This window comes from Vulpes vulpes, chromosome X (genome assembly GCF_048418805.1).
Source record: "Vulpes vulpes isolate BD-2025 chromosome X, VulVul3, whole genome shotgun sequence".
Taxonomy (NCBI): Eukaryota; Metazoa; Chordata; class Mammalia; order Carnivora; family Canidae; genus Vulpes; species Vulpes vulpes.
Genome location: NC_132796.1, coordinates 71,492,945 through 71,511,638, shown reverse-complemented (window position 1 = coordinate 71,511,638; position 18,694 = coordinate 71,492,945). Strand labels below are relative to the sequence as shown.

Genomic DNA, 18,694 nt, shown 5'->3' with positions numbered 1-18,694 from the left:
AAACTTTGGATAATGTAGAAGAGGAGCCTTCTTGACATTAGACTCATGAGGCATTATAGCATGATACAATAGGTTTCAAACAGCTGTTAGCAGCAGAACCTTTTCTTTGAACAAAATCCTATGCCAAACTGCAATATAGAAAACAGATCCCCTTGTTCCCTCTACCCTACCTCCAGAGAACTCTTGAGGCTCTGAAAATCTCTAAGATAGCAGACAGAGCACTTGAGTAAAAGTTAAGGTTTTCTTTTTGGTAGGTACTTATGTACTATGTGTCACTAAGTTTTAAAATAACATGGTCTAGTATCTAAAGCTGAAAGGCCTACTGAGATATTGCAAAGGAAAGTGTGTTGGCAACAATGAGGCAGATCAACAGCATTTCTTTTATTGTTAGTCAGAGGTATGCTAGGTCCAAAGGGAAGACGGCAGAGCCTGGGCTCCTGTACATTTCTGTAAAGCCTCCCTCTACTACCTTCCCTCACTGCTGGGCTTGAGTTTTGAATTCTGTCATGTGGTCCTCTCTTTTGCAGGTATCACCAACCGTGAATTCCACACAGGTCGAGCAGAGAAGATTTTACCACAGCTGCTACAGTCAAAGGAAAATTGGCAGTTCATTGTTGCTGTGGTGAGCCCAGCCCAGGCAGGACTGCGTAGGAATGCATAGCTTTTCTGTTACAGAACTCATTGGGTATTCTCATGATGTCCACTATCTTTTTTTTTTTTAAAGATTTTATTATTATTTATTTATTCATAAGAGACAGAGAGAGAGGTAGAGTCATAGGCAAAGGGAGAAGCAGGCTCCATGGGGGGGAGGCCAATGTAGGACTTAATCCCAGGACCCTGGAATCACACCCTGAACTGAAGGCAGATGCTCAACCACTGAGCCACCCAGGCGTCCTGATGTCCACCATCTTTAGTCCATTACTCCCATACAATCCTAAGGGAGCTCCCAGTGGGCTGGCTCTGAACCTACTTCTCCTCTTTTCGTAACCAATCCTAGATGCTAGCCAGTTGGTAGTTTCTGCTAACCCACGATGGTTTAATTATATTAATAGCAATGTGTTTCTTTCTTCAGACTATCAGGTGGTTCAAGCCATTCAAAACTGCAGGGCTATCCGCACGCTGATTTTTGTTTCCTGCAAGCCCCATGGTGAAACCACAAGGAACATCATTGAGTGAGTCATGACTTCTTTTTCTAAATTATTTTTTCCTATCAAAGTAATCCATATTTACTGTACAGATTTAGAAGACACAGAGTGATGTAAGGAGACAGAAAAAAGGCATTATTATACCATCAATAGTCAGTTTTAGGGCCAGGTCTCAGGTAAGGCAAGTAAAGCAACTCACTTTGGGTGTAAAATTTAATAAGATGGTGCACAAAATATCAGTAACTAAGATACATTTATAATCCATCATTTTCAAAAATCAAAATTAGTCCAAGAAATCCATGATGAAAAACACATTAAGATTAAAAAGAAAAAAGCAAGATCCATGCCTGTGCTTGCTAAACCCTGCCTCACTCATCTTATTCTAATCCTGGTTCCAATAAAACTTTATTTATAAAAGCAGGGAACCAGCCTGCAGATTGTTTCCAATTTGATTTTCCAAAATACTGCATTAGACTATTTTTGTCTTGGGGGATCCCTGGGTGGCTCAGCGGTTTGGCACCTGCCTTTGGCTCAGGGCATGATCCTGGAGTTCTGGGATTGAGTCCTGCATTGGGCTTCCTGCATGGAGCCTGCTTCTCCTCTGTCTGTGTCTCTGCCTCTCTCTCTATCTGTGTCTCTCATGAATAAATAAATAAAATCTTTAAAAGAATATTATTTGTCTTGATTACTGAGTTTTTTAGCACCCTTTTAAGTTTTGTACCCAAGATGAATGCCTCTTGCTTCCCTCTAGGTCTGGCCCTGGTCAGTTCTTTTTTTTTTTTTTTTTTTAAGATTTTATTTACTTATTCATAAGAGACATGCAGAGAGAGGCAGAGGGAGAAACAGGTTCCCTGCAGTGAGCCCAGTGTGGAACTCGATCCCAGAACCCCGGGATCATGCCCTGAGTCAAAGGCAGACTATCAACCACTGAGTCACCCCAGCGTCCCTCAGAATGGCTAAAATAAACAACACAGGAAAACAGCAAGTGTTGGCAAGGATGTGGAGAAAGGGAAACCCTCTTACACTGTTGGTAGGAATGCAAACTAATGCAACTACTCTGGAAAACAATATGGAGGATCCTCAAAAAGTTAAAAATAGAACTACCTCCCTGTGATCCAGTACTCATGCTACTCAAAGGATATAAAAGTGTTTCGAAGGTTAAAATCTTAAAAAAAAAAAAAAAGGCGGGGGGGGCATCCCTGGTGGCTTAGTGGTTTAGTGCCTCCCTTTGGCCCAGGGCATGATCCTAGAGACCTGGGATCGAGTCCCACGTCGGGTTCCCTGCATGGAGCCTGCTTCTCCCTCTGCCTGTGTCTCTGCCTCTCTCTCTCTGTGTCTCTCATGAATAAATAAATAAAATCTTTTTTTAAAAAAAGCAATTTGAAGGGATACATGCACTCTGATGTTTATAGCAGTGTTATCAACATAGGCAAATTATGGAAAGAGCCCAAATGTCCATTGATGTGATACCATGAATGGATACACACACACATGTATATATATATATACACACACACATAAGGGAATATCACTCAGCCATCAAAATGAATGAAATCTTGCCATTTGCAATGACATGGATGGAGCTAGAGTGTATTATGCTAAGCGAGATTAGTCCATTAGAAAGAGACAAATACCATATGATTTCACTCATATGTGGAATTTTAGAAATGAAACAAGTTGGGCATAGAGGGGGAAAATGAGGCAAACCATAAAACAGACTCTGTTTTTTTTTTTAAAGATTTTATTTATTTATTCATGAGAGACACAGAGAGAAGAGGCAGAGACACAGGCAGAGGGAGAAGCAGGCTCCATGCAAGGAGCCCGACGTGGGACTCGATCCGGGGACTCCAGGATCATGCTCTGAGCTGAAGGCAGATGCTCAACTGCTGAGCCACTCAGGCGTCCCAAAACAGACTCTTAGCTATAGAGAACAAACTGAGGGTTGCTGGGGGGAGGTGTACAGGGAGATGGGTTAAATGGGTGGTGGGCTTTAAGGAAGGCACTTGTGATGAGCACTGAGTGTTGAGTGTAAGTGATGAATAACTAAATCCTACTCCTAAAACTAATATTACACTGTGTGTTAACTAACTGGAATTTGAATAAAAGCTTGAAATAAAAGAAAAAGAAAGAAGCACCAAAGGAAAATTAACAGAAGAAAGAAAATATCAATGTGTTTAAGAACCATGAAAGGATGCTCCGTCTCTTCAATTATAATGAAAATGCAAATTAAATGTATGCTGAGATGTCTCTTTTTACATTTCAGATTGGCAAAGGTTCAAAAGTTTGGTAATACACTATGAGGAAACATGAATTCTAAAAAATTACTAGTTAGATTGTAAATTGGTACCATCCCTGTGGAGGGAAATTTAGCAATACAGGTTATAAATGCATAAATACCCCTTAAACCAGTAATTCCATTCCTGAGGCTTTATCTTACAAATATACTGACACACAGTAAAATGACATAGACACAAAGTTACTTACTGCAATATTGTAACAATAAGCAGTGAAATATCCTAAAACTGTCAGTGGGGAACTGGTTAAACCATGAATGCTAAATCCATACAATGGAATACTGTGCTGCTACACTGTGCTGCTATAAAAAGGAATACAGATATTCTCTATGTACATATAGAGAAAGATCTCTAAGGTATGTTGTTGTTAAATAGCTTTATTGAGATATAATTCATATATAAAATTCTTCTATTTAAGTGTACAATTCTGTGGTTTTTTAGTATGTTCTCAGACTTATGTGGCCATTACCCCTATCTCCAGAACATTGTTATCACTTCAAATGGAAACCCTGCACCTCTCACCTGTTACTCCCCATTTTTCCCAACCCCTTGGCTTAGGCAACCACTAATCTACTTGCTGTTTTTATGGATTTGCCTATTCTGTACACCTTATACAAATGAAGTCATACAATATGTGGTTCTTTGCATCTGGCCTCTTTTGCTTATCATGATGTTTGCAAGGTTCATGCATGGGGTAAGACGTATCAGTATTTCACTCCTTTATGGCTGAATAATATTTCATTTCATGGATATATCTCATTTTATATATTCTTGTGTCAGTTGACAGACATTTAAGTTGTTTCTGCCATTTGTGAATAGTGCTTCTGTGAACATTCAGGTGCAAATTTTTGTGTGAACATATACTTTCATTTCTCTTGGGTAGATACCTACGAGTGGAATTGGCTGGGTCATGTGGTAACCCTGTGTTAAACAGCCAGATTGTTTTCTAAATAGCTACCCTATTTTACATTTCCACCAGCAGCATGTGAAGAGTTCCAATTTGTCGAAATTCTTACCAACTCTTGTTACTGCCTGTTTTATTCTATTTATCCTAACAGGTGAAAAGTGATATGTCCTTGGGGTTTTGATTTGCATTTCCCCAGTGGCTAATGATGTTGAGAATTTTTGTGTGTATTTATTGTCCATTTGTATATCTTTTCTTGGAGAAATGTCTGTTCAGATCCTTTGTCCACTTTTTAATTGGTATGCCTTTTTATTGAATTTTAAGATTTCTTTATATATTTTAGATACAAGCCCCTTATCAGATACATGATTTGCCAAAATTGTCTCCCATTCTGTGGGTTCTCTGTTCCTTTTCTCTATGGTGTCCTTTTAAGTAAGAGTATCAGTAAGAGTATCAATTTTGAATATGTCCAGACTATTTTATTTTTTTAAAGATTTTACTTATTTTATCATGAAAGAGACAGAAAAAGAGAGAGGCAGAAACATAGGCAGAGGGAGAAGTAGGCTCCCTGTGGGGAGCCTGAAGTGGGACTTGATCCCAGGACCTCAGTATCATGACCTGAGCCAAAGGCAGACACTCAACCACTGAGCCACCCAGTTGCCCCAGACTATTTTCTTTCTTTTTTTTTTTTAATTAATTTTTATTGGTGTTCAATTTACCAACATACAGAAAAACACCCAGTGCTCATCCCGTCAAGTGTCCACCTCAGTGCCCGTCACCCATTCCCCTCCAACACCCGCCCTCCTCCCCTTCCACCACCCCTAGTTCGTTTCCCCGAGTTAGGAGTCTTTATGTTCTGTCTCCCTTCCTGATATTTCCCAACATTTCTTTTCCCTTCCTTTATATTCCCTTTCACTATTATTCATATTCCCCAAATGAATGAGAACATACACTGTTTGTCCTTCTCCGATTGACTTATTTCACTCAGCATAATACCCTCCAGTTCCATCCACGTTGAAGCAAATGGTGGGTATTTGTCGTTTCTAATTGCTGAGTAATATTCCATTGTATACATAAACCACATCTTCTTTATCCATTCATCTTTCGATGGACACCGAGGCTCCTTCCACAGTTTGGCTATTGTGGCCATTGCTGATAGAAACATCGGGGTGCTGGTGTCCCGATGTTTCATTGCATCTGAATCTTTGGGGTAAATCCCCAACAGTGCAATTGCTGGGTCGTAGGGCAGGTCTATTTTTAACTCTTTGAGGAACCTCCACACAGTTTTCCAGAGCGGCTGCACCAGTTCACATTCCCACCAACATGTAAGAGGGTTCCCTTTTCTCCGCATCCTCTCCAACGTTTGTTGTTTCCTGCCTTGTTAATTTTCCCCATTCTCACTGGTGTGAGGTGGGTCTCATTGTGGTTTTGATTTGTATTTCCCTGATGGCAAGTGATGCAGAGCATTTTCTCATGTGCATGTTGGCCATGTCCATGTCTTCCTCTGTGAGATTTCTCTTCATGTCTTGTGCCCATTTCATGATTGGATTGTTTGTTTCTTTGGTGTTGAGTTTAATAAGTTCTTTATAGATCTTGGAAACTAGCCCTTTATCTGATATGTCATTTGCAAATATCTTCTCCCATTCTGTAGGTTGTCTTTTAGTTTTGTTGACTGTATCCTTTGCTGTGCAAAAGCTTCTTATCTTGATGAAGTCCCAATAGTTCATTTTTGCTTTTGTTTCTTTTGCCTTTGTGGATGTATCTTGCAAGAAGTTACTGTGGCCGAGTTCAAAGAGGGTGTTGCCTGTGTTCTCTTCTATGATTTTGATGGACTCTTGTCTCACATTTAGATCTCTCATCCATTTTGAGTTTATCTTTGTGTATGGTGAAAGAGAGTGGTCCAGTTTCATTCTTCTGCATGTGGATGTCCAATTTTCCCAGCACCATTTATTGAAGAGACTGTCTTTCTTCCAATGGATAGTCTTTCCTCCTTTATTGAATATTAGATGACCATACATTTCAGGGTCCACTTCTGGGTTCTCTATTCTGTTCCATTGATCTATGTGCCCAGACTATTTTCTTTTGTGGCTTGTGATATTGGTTCTATGGTCTGTTGCTAAGTGGAAATAATAAGGTATACAGAATTGTTTTTTTTTTCAGAATTGTTTATATAATAGGAAACTGTCTTTGTATAAGAGGACAAAAGATTAGTAGAAGAATATGGATTTATATTCATTTGTATAGGCATAGAGAAACTGGTAAGTCATATTAGAAAATGATAATAGTAGCTGTCTATGGTCAGAGAGAACTGTGGAGATGAGTATCACAGTTGGGAAGGAGACTTCACTGAATACCTTTTTATGTTATTTCATTTTTGAATATAATGAAAATACTTATTATGCAAGACAATAAATTAAAAAATGCAACGATTAAGAGTAAACCTAGGATTCTGCTCACACTTAACAGTGAGTAAAACAATAAACATGGCCTCAAAAAGGTAAGAAAAATTTGTTTTGAAAAGACAATACGTGCATATGGCAGAAAAATTCAAACAATACAGGAGTATGCAGTGAATAGTTTTTCTTACTCCTGACTCCTAGTCCTTCAGATGTCTCCACTCTTACCAGTTTCTTGTGTAGCCTATCAGAGATATTCTGTGACTATAAAAGTGTGTGTGTGTGTGTGTGTGTGTGTGTACGTACATATACGTGTATGTATACATACCATCCCTTTTTTCTTAACAGACTAAAACACTGTTCTGCAACATGCTTTTCACTTAACATTAGATTTTGGAGATTGTTCTACAATGATACAGAATCTCCATCAATACTTACAAGTCTACTTAAGTTTTTAAATAGACTACAGTTTTACTTACATAAATATGTCATTTAGTCTCTTGCTCATGAATTTTAAGGTTGTTTCTACTCTGTTGTAAGCACAATGTTGCAATGAATATCCTTGTACATAAATCTTTGCACATATGTACAGTGTATAGATAGGTATATGTGATGAATAAGTGTATGTGATAGTATATATAGCAGATAAATTCTTCTTGTGGAGTTGCTGAGTTAGAAGATATATACTTTTAACATTTTCAGCTATTTTCTAACAGAGCTCTAGAATCAACTTATCAAAAGTATCCTTTTGGGATTGTGATTGGAAATGCACTGAACTTACTTTAGTGAGAATTGAAATCTTTACAGTATTTTTTATGTTTAAGTATGTGATATATCTCTTCAGTTACTCTAGTCTTATATAATTCTCTAAAGCTAAATATACATATAATTCTTTCCAATACAGGTCTTCTTAAGGTTAATGTAAGATAAAGTTTTTATTGCTATTATGAATGCGACCTTTTCATTACTTTTTCTGAGCAGTTATTGCCAACCTTGTGTCCAGCTTCCTTATTCTTTTATTAGTTTTATTTTCTGGTTGATTCTCTTGCTTGGTAGCTGGCCATTTTTCTTGTCAGCTGATCATGTGACCACCATATCAAAACAGTTTGTCTTTCTCCTTCCAGTACTTTTTCTTTCTTATTACACTGGCTAAGAAAATGTTCCATTGTAGAAGCAATAGTGAATATCTTGTCTTGTTCTGATTTCACTGGGACAGTGCTATTTAAACTATTGAGAATCAGCGAGGGAAACAAGAACTCTTCTGTTTTGTTGGTTTGAGAGTAAATTGGTACAACCATTTTAGAACAGTTTAGTGGTACATATCTTAGGGCCTTACAAACATGTCAGTCCTTCAACTCAGCGGTTCTACCAAGTAACTAAAATGTATGCAATGATATAACTATTAAAGATATTCATGGAGGGACTTTTTGAAATAGTAAAGTGTTAGAAAACAGCCTAAATTTCCAATAGCAAGGGATTAGATAAATAAACTATGTACACACATTTAATGAAATACCATATAGCTGGTAAAATGAGAGGTAGCCTTACATATGGTGGAGAGATGTATATGATCTATGATTACCTGAAGGAACTGGTTGTAAAGCAGTATGTACAATATGTAAAGTGGGATTCCATTTTAAGAAACCAAATTAAATCTACATATTTGGAAAGATATATCCTGAAAAGTCAGCAGTGGTCCTTGGGTTTATAGGTAAATTTTTTTAAAAGATCTTATTTATTTATTCAAGAGAGGCAGAGAGAAAGGCAGAGACACAGGCAGAGGGAGAAGCAGGCTCCTCATAGGGAGTCCCATGTGGGACTCGACCCCAGAACCCTGGGATCACGCCCTGAGCCAAAGGCAGCTGCTCAACCACTGAGCCACCCAGGCGTCCCAATAGGTGAGTTTTTATGCTTATTTTTGATCAACTACCTTTGAAATAAGGGGGGAAAGTAACCTGCTTAAATTTCAACAGAATAATTTAAGTCAGTAATATTTATTAATTACCTTTCTTTTTTAAAAAATATTTTATTTAATTATTCATGAGAGACACAGAGAGGGAGGCAGAGACATAGGCAGAGGGGGAAGCAGGCTCCCTGCAGGAGCCTAATGCAGGACTTGATCCGAGGACCCTGGGATCACAACCTGAGCCAAAGGTAGACTCTCCATCACTGAGCCACCAGGTGCCCCAATTAATTACCTTTCATGTACAAATCATACAGAAAAGTATATGACTTAGGCAACTTGCTCTATTCACTATTGAACCCCTACTCTGTGTCACAAACTGGGAACACAGAGATGGATAATAAGCAGTTTTTGCCTTCTTTCTACCCTCGAAAAGATTATACCGCACAGGAAAGGGCTTACATTTTAAGAAATGGTGCTACTGGGATCCCTGGGTGGCGCAGTGGTTTAGCGCCTGCCTTTGGCCCAGGGCGCGATCCTGGAGACCCGAGATCGAATCCCACATCGGGCTCCCGGTGCATGGAGCCTGCTTCTCCCTCTGCCTGTGTCTCTGCCTCTCTCTCTCTCTCTGTGACTATCATAAATAAATAAAAATTAAAAAAAAAAGAAATGGTGCTACTATAGGTTCTCCTTGGTTTCTAGAAACTGATAATACTATCTGTTTCTATAGGGCTATGCTGTCCTCCAGACTCAGCTAAGAAGCTCTTTGCTGAGTCTTTTGTTCTGAGAAAAGCTGTGCCTGTTGATCTGTTCTCCCACACCCTGCACTGCAAGCTGGTGCTCCTCCTCACTTGCGAATCAGCCTCCTATGATACTGCAGGCTCTTTATTAAGGCTGAAGTTTCAGTAACTTCCCAGGTTTGGCATATTGCTACATTACAGATACTGACTGCGTTATTGGAGAAACCAGTCTTTGGATCATGAGCAGGAAGAATTATACAGGTTACCCTTGAACAACATGGGTTAGGGCCGCTGACACAGTTGAAAATTTGCATATACCTTATTTTATTTTTAATTCAAAATATTTTTTAAAAATTTAATTTATACTTATAACTTTTGACTCCTCAAGAACTTAACTGCTAATAGCCTACAGTTGACTGGAAGCCTTACTGATAACAGAACCAGTGAACTAATACATATTTCTTTTATAAATTTATTTTTTATTGGTGTTCAATTTGCCAACATATAGAATAACACCCAGTGCTCATCCCGTCAAGTGCCCACCTCAGTGCCCGTCACCCAGTCACCCCCACCCCCAACCAACCTCCCCTTCCACCACCGCTTGTTCATTTCCCAGAGTTAGGAGTCTTTCATATTCTGTCTCCCTTTCTGATATTTCCACTCATTTCATCTCCTTTCCCCTTTATTCCCTTTCACTATTTTTTATATTCCCCAAATGAATGAGACCATATAATGTTTGTCCTTTGCCGATTGACTTATTTCACTCAGCATAATACCCTCCAGTTCCATCCACGTCGAAGCAAATGGTGGGTATTTGTCGTTTCTAATGGCTGAGTAATATTCCATTGTATACATAAACCACATCTTCTTTATCCATTCGTCTTTCGATGGACACCGAGGCTCCTTCCACAGTTTGGCTATTGTGGACATTGCTGCTATAAACATCAGGGTGCAGGTGTCCCAGCGTTTCATTGCATCTGTATCTTTGGGGTAAATCCCCAGCAGTGCAATTGCTGGGTTGTAGGGCAGATCTATTTTTAACTCTTTGAGGAACCTCCACACAGTTTCCAGAGTGGCTGCACCAGTTCATTTTCCCACCAACAGTGCAGGAGGGTTCCCCTTTCTCCACATCCTCTCCAACATTTGTGGTTTCCTGCCTTGTTAATTTTCCTCATTTTCACTGGTGTGAGGTGGTATCTCATTGTGCTTTTGATTTGTATTTCCCTGATGGCAAGTGATGCAGAGCATTTTCTCATGTGCATGTTGGCCATGTCTATGTCTTCCTCTGTGAGATTTCTCTTCATGTCTTTTGCCCATTTCATGATTGGATTGTTTGTTTCCTTGGTGTTGAGTTTAATAAGTTCTTTATAGATCTTAGAAACTAGCCCTTTATCTGACAGGTAATTTGCAAATATCTTTTCCCATTCTGTAGGTTGTCTTTGAGTTTTGTTGACTGTTTCTTTTGCTGTGCAAAAGCTTCTTATATTGATGAAGTCCCAATAGTTCATTTTTGCTTTTGTTTCTCTTGCCTTCATGGATGAATCTTGCAAGAAGTTACTGTGGCCAAGTTCAAAAAGGGTGTTGCCTGTGTTCTCCTCTAGGATTTTGATGGAATCTTGTCTCACATTTAGATCTCTCATCCATTTTGAGTTGATCTTTGTGTATGGTGCAAGAGAGTGGTCTAGTTTCATTCTTCTGCATGTGGATGTCCAATTTTCCCAGCACCATTTATTGAAGAGACTGTCTTTTTTCCAATGGATAGTCTTTCCTCCTTTGTCGAATATTAGTTGACCGTAAAGTTGAGGGTCCACTTCTGGATTCTCTCTCCTGTTCCATTGATCGAGGGGTCTGTTTTTGTGCCAGTACCACACTGTCTTGATGACCACAGCTTTGTAGTACAACCTGAAATCTGGCATTGTTATGCCCCCAGCTATGGTTTTCTTTTTTAAAATTCCCCTGGCTATTCGGGGTCTTTTCTGATTCCACACAAATCTTAAAATAATTTGTTCTAACTCTCTGAAGAAAGTCCATGGTATTTTGATAGGGATTGCATTAAACGTGTAAATTGCCTTGGGTAACATTGACATTTTCACAATATTAATTCTTCTAATCCATGAGCTTGGAATATTTTTCCATCTCTTTGTGTCTTCCTCAATTTCTTTCAGAAGTGTTCTATAGTTTTTAGGGTATAGATCCTTTACCTCTTTGGTTAGGTTTATTCCTAGGTATCTTATGCTTTTGGGTGCAATTGACTAATACATATTTTATATGTTATATGTATTATATACTGTATTCTTATACTAAAGTAGGCTAGAGAAAATAAAATGTTATTAAGAAAATACATTTACTATATGGTGTTTATTGAAAAAATCAATGGATAAGTTCTTCTGCATAGTTCAAACCAGTGTTGTTCAAGGGTCAGCCATAGCAGGCCTTCTATCTGATGCAGATTTATAACCTTAGTTTTCAGGTTCCCTTGCTTTCATGGATGTTGGCCTGGTTGTGGCCACTCGTTGGCCCAGGATCTAGACTGTCATCCTGTCATGGCTCCCTTGGTCCTAGTTCAGTCTTATCTCTTCTTTCTGACTCTGTGGTATGGTGATAGCACAACTGAGCTTTGCCCTGCTGCTGGTAATAATATCACACTGACTTGGGTCTCTGTATTTGCCAAGAGATTTTGTCCTGCATTCATTAAGTAACCAAGGATTAGAACTAGAAACAAATCTAGCTTTTCTTAAAAAAGCAGAGTAAGCTATAATGTGATTATAGGGTGACTGTGTGATCACAGAGCTTCATTCCTTTGGGTTTTCTAGGCTTTGAAGTTCTAGAATACCCTTTAAAAAATGGTAGGAGCAATAGCACCAATCAGCGCTCACTTATGGAAGGAGAATTGGTTATAGCAGAGACCTTATGGGAAAAAAGATCTTATTTTTTTTAAAAGACTTTATTTATTTATTCATGAGAGAGAGAGAGAGAGAGAGAGAGAGAGAGGCAGAGGGAGAAGCAGGCTCCATGCAGGGAGCCCGACGTGGGACTCGATCCCGGTTCTCCAGGATCAGGCCCTGGGCTAAAGGTAGGCGCTAAACCGCTGAGCCACCCGGGCTGCCTGGGAAAGAAGATCTTAAAAGAAGAGACTGAATACCTATAACTGTGCTATGTAGTATGCAGAAAGCTCCAGAATCCTCCAATGATCCTGTATATGCTATAATAAACTGGATATCAAAACTGATATTCTCTAGTGCATGATTTCTTCAGGTCTTGAGTTCTCCTTGGTTATTTGTCCAACAATTTAGATTATGTTTTGAATCTTTTAAGAGCCTAAGGACATGTACAAAAATCTGATTTACAAAATGATTTTGAGTCAACTAGTATTTTTCTCAATCCTAACTACTTCTAGAGAAGCCTCCTTCTCAGAAAAATGTGGCTAGTAGAGCTACTATATACATATTCATTTAAAGAATGCTAGAAGGAGGGCACCTGGTTGGCTCCGATCCCAAACAACCTGGGATTGGTCCCGCATTGGGCTCCCCATGGGGAGCCTGCTTCTCCCTCTGCCTATGTCTCTGCCTCTCTCTCATGAGTAAATAAATAAAATCTTTAAAAAGAATAAAAAATAAAAAATGCTCGAAGGAGATTTTATCTATTTTATTTTTTTTAAATGTCTTTAACGATTTATTTTTGTTTATTTATGATAGAGAGAGAGAGAGAGAGAGGCAGAGACACAGGCAGAGGGAGAAGCAGGCTCCATGCACGGAGCCCGACGCGGGACTCGATCCTGGGACTCCAGGATCATGCCCTAGGCCAAAGGCAGGCGCGAAACCGCTGAGCCACCCAGGGATCCCCTAGAAGGAGATTTTAATATAAAGTGATAAAAAGGGCAGCCCTGGTGGCTCAAAGGTTTAAGCGCCGCCTTCAGCCGAGGGCGTGATCCTGGAGCCCCGGGATCGAGTCCCACGTCGGGCTCCCTGCGTGGAGCCTGCTTCTCCCTCTGCCTGTGTCTCTGCCTCTCTCACTCTCTGTGTTTCTCATGAATAAATAAATAAAAATATCTAAAAAAAATAAAGTGATAAAAAAATGTTGACTTATGGCAATCAGATAAGTTTTATTTTCATTTCCCTATTTTTCATTTTATGTCATGGGAAAGTGATTTTTATTTTCTCCTCTTTTGTTCCCCATATCTGTAAATGGTAATACTATCTATTAGTTATCTAAGCCAGAAATCAGAGCTATCTCTCTCAGTCTCATACCCAACTGCCTACAAGGGGGATTCTGCTTGGATATCTTCTAGGTGCTCCAAAATCAATGTATCTAATGTTGCATGCTTCACATCTGTCCCCCAAACTTGTTCTTGCTCCAATATTCCAAGTCTTGATGAATATACCAGCCTACTCATTCACTCAGTCCAAAAAATTGGGGATTATATCTGAGTAATCCTTCTCTCTACCTCCTGCCCCCATCCAACATATCACCAAGTCTCTATCCCAGTAGATTGCCATCGTTTCTTACCACATTATTGCTCAAAAGGCCATCTTCACTTAAGCTGCTATATCCACTCTTTCCCTCATCCATTCCATTCTCTACAGCCATAATGAGTTTTCTAAAATGCCAATGTCATTGTGTTTCTCCAGTGCTTAAAATCTGTTATTGGCTTCTTACTGCTTTTAAAAAGTCCAAGATTTTTTTTAAAAGATTTTATTTATTTGGAAAGAGGGAGAGAGAGAGCGAGAAAGAGAGAGCATGAACAGAGGATAGGGGCTGACAGGGAGGGAGAAGCCGACTCCCTGCTGAGCAAGGAGCCTGATAAGGGACTTGATCCCAGGACCCTGAGATCTCGACCTGAGCCTAAGGCAGACACCCAACCAACTGAGCTACCCAAGCACCCCAAGAAGTCCAAAATTCTTTTTTCTTTTTTAGAAGTCCAAAATTCTTGATGTAGCCTCAACACCCCTTTATAATCTGGACAGCCTCATTTCTCTATATGCATTGAATTACTTTCCCTGAAAAATACAAATTTCTTCATACTTTTCATACTCTATTTCCTCAGCTTGGAATGCACTTTTCATTACCTCTTTTGGCTAATTTTACTTGCCTTTCTGTTTTTAACTTAGCTATTCCCCAAGGAATATAGAATTGGCTGATAATTTTGTTAGTGTTATTATTTTATAAGATGATTTTAGAGTCATGCTTCTTTCATCTTTATTGTGAAGACTTTCAAATATACAAGAAAGTTGAAAAAATAGTGCAGCAAGCACCAATATATTCACCAATATTCAACACATGCTAACGTTTTGCCATGTATTTGCTTTACCTGTGTGTCTGTTCTTTAGTAAACTACTTGAAAGAAAGTTGTAGACATCAGGACATTTCACCTTTAATCCTTCAGCATAGGGCAGCCTGGGTGTCTAAGCGGTTTAGTGCCTGCCTTCAGCCCAGGGCATGACCCTGGGGTCCCGGGATCTAGTACAATGTCAGGCTCCCTGCATGGAGCCTGCTTCTCCCTCTGCCTGTGTCTCTGCCTCTCTCTCTCTCTGTGTCTCTCATGAATAAAAAAATGAAATACTTAAAAAAAGAAAAAAAATCCCTCAGCATACACATAAGCAGGATGTTTTTCTCTATAACTGTATGGTACATCATACCATAAGCACAGCTCAAAGAAATTAATAGTACCTCACCAATCTTCACAAATATTATCTAATATCTAATCCAGTGCTTCCTGAAGTATGGTTTGCAGACTGCTTGATGGCTCACAGGGAGATAAGGAGCTTGCACCATAGTGTATCAGTGTACCACATACTTCACTGAGAAAGCTTTGTGATTAAAAAAAAGCTGAATAAAACAATGTGTTTAGTAACATAGTTCATTTACATCTATGGGCTGGTTGAGGAGCATTGCTCTGTATTTACATTTCCCCAGCTGTCTCCTAAATGTCTTTTATAGCCAGTTCATATATTGCATTTGAGTGTGGTGTTGCTTTTAATTTAAAGAACTTTTTTTTTAATGGTACTGACTTTTAGAAGCTAGCTCTGTCCCACATTAGGAATCTGGCTGATTGTAGTGTCACCAGCCATCCTGGTTTGCCTGGGACTCTCCTGCTTGAAACAGTGACCCTGTATTTCCGGATAGGATGGTTTGTTTCCTTATGATTGTGTTTAGCTCTTCCTTCCAGCCTCTGAATTTCCTGTAAATGAGAAGCACTTGGGATTAGAGGCCTGATTTGATTCAGATGAAACCATTTTTTTAAAAGATTGTTTCAAAAAAATAAATAAAAATAAAAGATCATTCATTCATTCATTCGAGACAGAGAGAGGCAGAGACATACACAGAGGGAGAAGCAGGCTCGGGGAGCCTGATGTGGGACTTGATCCCAGGACCCTAGGATCATGACCTAAGCCGAACTCAGCCACCTAGGCATCCTTAAACCATTTTTTTTATAAGAATGCTTCATAAGTAATGTGTGCTTTGTGTCACATCTTATCAGGAGGCATGTCATGTCAGTTGTCTGTTCTTAGTAAAGGTAATGATTTAGGTGGTAGCCCTCAGAATTTTCCATGTGACTTTATAATTAGCAAGACATCTATGGAGTATTACTTTGGTACCATATGATTGTCCTGTTCCCTAGTGACATCTCACCTAAAGATTTTATCATCCATTGGTTATTGTTTCCTGACTCAGTAATTTGGTTTTCTAATTTTTTTAAAAAAGATGTTATTTATTTATTTGAAAGAGTGGGAACACGAGTGGCAGGAAGGGTCAGAGAGAGAGGGAGAAGCAGACTCCCTGCTGAGCAAGGAGCGAGAGGTGGAGCTTCATCCCAGGACCCTGAGATCATGACCTGAGTGGAGGGCAGACACTCAACTGACTGAGCCATGCAGGCAACCCTGGTTTTCGGATTTTTAAAATGTATTCCCTGGCTTGGTGATTTAATTGGGGGTTGGAAAATGTTGATTTCTTATTTGTCACCCAGTCTATATTTCTTAGGTGGCTTTCTTGTGTTTTTTTTTTTAAGATTTTATTTATTTATTCATGAGAGACACACAGAGAGAGGCAGAGAGAGAAGTAGGCTCAATGCAGGGAGTCCGATGCGGGACTCAATCCTGGGTCCCCAGAATCAGGCCCTGGGCTGAAGGCAGCACTAAACCACTGAGCCACCCGGGCTGCCCTGCTTTCTTGTGTTTTGGTGAGCTTTTCCTCATCTATGGAATATGAATCAAAAAAGTGAAGTAAAAGCCTAATTCTTTCCCCTTGAACACCAATTTTCAGAGGAAAAAGTTGATGTAATACTTTCAATAGTAGCAGTTTTATTAATTTATTTTTATATCACTTGACTCAGTGTTTTTCTTATTTAAATTCAGTATTTTACACTCAGTTCAGACATTTTCTTTGTAATATGAGCTCAAATTTTCTCATTTGGCCAGTGACAGTCCCTTAAGGGTGGGTCCCATGTCCTTTTTTGGTACATTTTTAAAAGTTTTTATTTAAATTCCAGTTAGTTAACACAGTGTAATATTAGTTTCAGGTGTACAATATAGTGATTTGATGCTTCCATACGACACCTGGCACTCATCACAACAAATGCACTCCTTAATCACCTATACAACCTAACCCCTCCCCCTACCTCCCCTCTGGTAGCCATCAGCTTGTATTAAGAACCTGTTTCTTGGTTTTCCTTTCTCTCTCTTTTTCCCCCTTTGCTCGTTTATTTTGTTTCTTAAATTCCACATATGAGTGAAGTCTTTCTCTGACTGACCTATTTTGCTTAGCATAATACTCTTTAGCTTTACCCATGTCATTGCAAATGGCAAGATTTCATTTTTTTTAAAGATTTTTATTTATTCATGAGAGACACAGAGAGAGAGGCAGAGGGAGAAGCAGGCTCCATGCAGGGAGCCCGATGTGGGACTCGATCCTAGGACTCCAGGATCACGCCCTGGGCTGAAGGCAGACCCTCAACCACTGAGCCACCGAGGTGTCCCCGATTTCATTCTTTTTATAGCTGAATAATATTCCATTGTGTGTGTGTGTATGAAACCTCTTTATCCATTCATCATTCAGTGGGTAATTAGGCTGTTTCCATAGTTTGGCTATTGTAGACAATGCTACTGTAAATAAACATTGGGGTGCATGTATCCTTTTGAATTAGTATTTTTGTATTCTTTGGGTAAATGCCTAGTAATGCAGCTACTAGATCATAGGGTAGTTCTATTTTTAACTTTTTGAGGAACCTCCAAACTCTTTTCCAGAGTGGGTGCACCAGTTTGCCTTTCCACCAACAGTGCAAGAGAGTTCCCCTTTCTCCATATCCTCACCAACACCTGTTCTTGTGTTGTTGAGTGTAGCCACCCAAGAAATGAATAATCCAATTAAAATATGGGCAGAAGACACAAATAGACATTTTTCCAAAGAAGATCTACAGATGGCCAAGAGATACATGAAAAGATGTTCAATATCACTCATCATCAGGGAAATGCAAATGATGCATGAGATTTCCACCACAATGAGATATCACCTCACACCTATCAGAATGGCTAAACTCCAATGTCCTTTTGACATTCCTCCATGTGTCTTCTAACACTTACTTAGATTCTGCTACAAGATTCCTAGGCTCACCATATGTTTCCCTGCCCCAGTCCTGGAAACAGCCATTTCCAAGGAACCCTGGTTCCTTTTAATGGAGAATGGTATTTAGAAACCAAGATCTGGGGCAGCCCGGGTGGCTCAGCAGTTTAGCGCCACCTTCAGCCCAGGGCGTGATCCTGAAGACCTGGGATGGAGTCCCAAGTCAGGCTCCCTGTATGGGGCCTACTTCTCCCTCTGCCTATGTCTCTGCCTCTCTCTCTGTGTCTCCCATGAATAAACAAAATCTTTAAAAAACAAAACAAAAAAACCCCAAGATCTGGATGTTGAATGTTAGAAGCAAAATCTAAAATACTGTATTCTGTCTGTGAGCTGTAAAACATTCGTACAGTGACCAGCTGTCCTGATTTACTCTGAACCTGGGACTTTCCAGTGTTAAAACCAGAAGCATCTTATGCAAACTGGTAGAATAAGTAGGTGACCCTAAATTGGTCACATTGTTAATAGTAATGATTGAGAAAGAACAATGGAAATTGGGGTTGGGATATGTATACTGGTAGTAGCTAAAGTAGCTGTAAAATTACCAGGAGATGTAAGGGTTTGTACTAAATCTCTTTCAACTGTAAAATATCTAGGTCTAGAGCAGTGGATCACAAACTTCGCTGCACATTATTATCGCCTGGAGAGCAATTTAAAGCATGGATCCCTGGGCCCAGGACATTCCAATTTATTTTGTTT

The 18,694-nt window shown here is 39.5% G+C and overlaps 1 protein-coding gene across 1 annotated transcript in view; it reads left to right on the top strand.

The window, feature by feature from the left end:
- The window catches only part of TRMT2B (tRNA methyltransferase 2 homolog B), a 65,418-nt gene extending 54,707 nt beyond the window's left edge, over positions 1–10,711 (top strand). Inside the window, 3 exon segments of the mRNA XM_072743508.1 lie at positions 528–647; positions 1,073–1,172; positions 9,374–10,711. Coding sequence (XP_072599609.1) covers positions 528–647; positions 1,073–1,172; positions 9,374–9,551 — 398 coding nt within the window. The 3' untranslated portion in view covers positions 9,552–10,711.
- Positions 10,712–18,694: the final 7,983 nt, after the last annotated feature.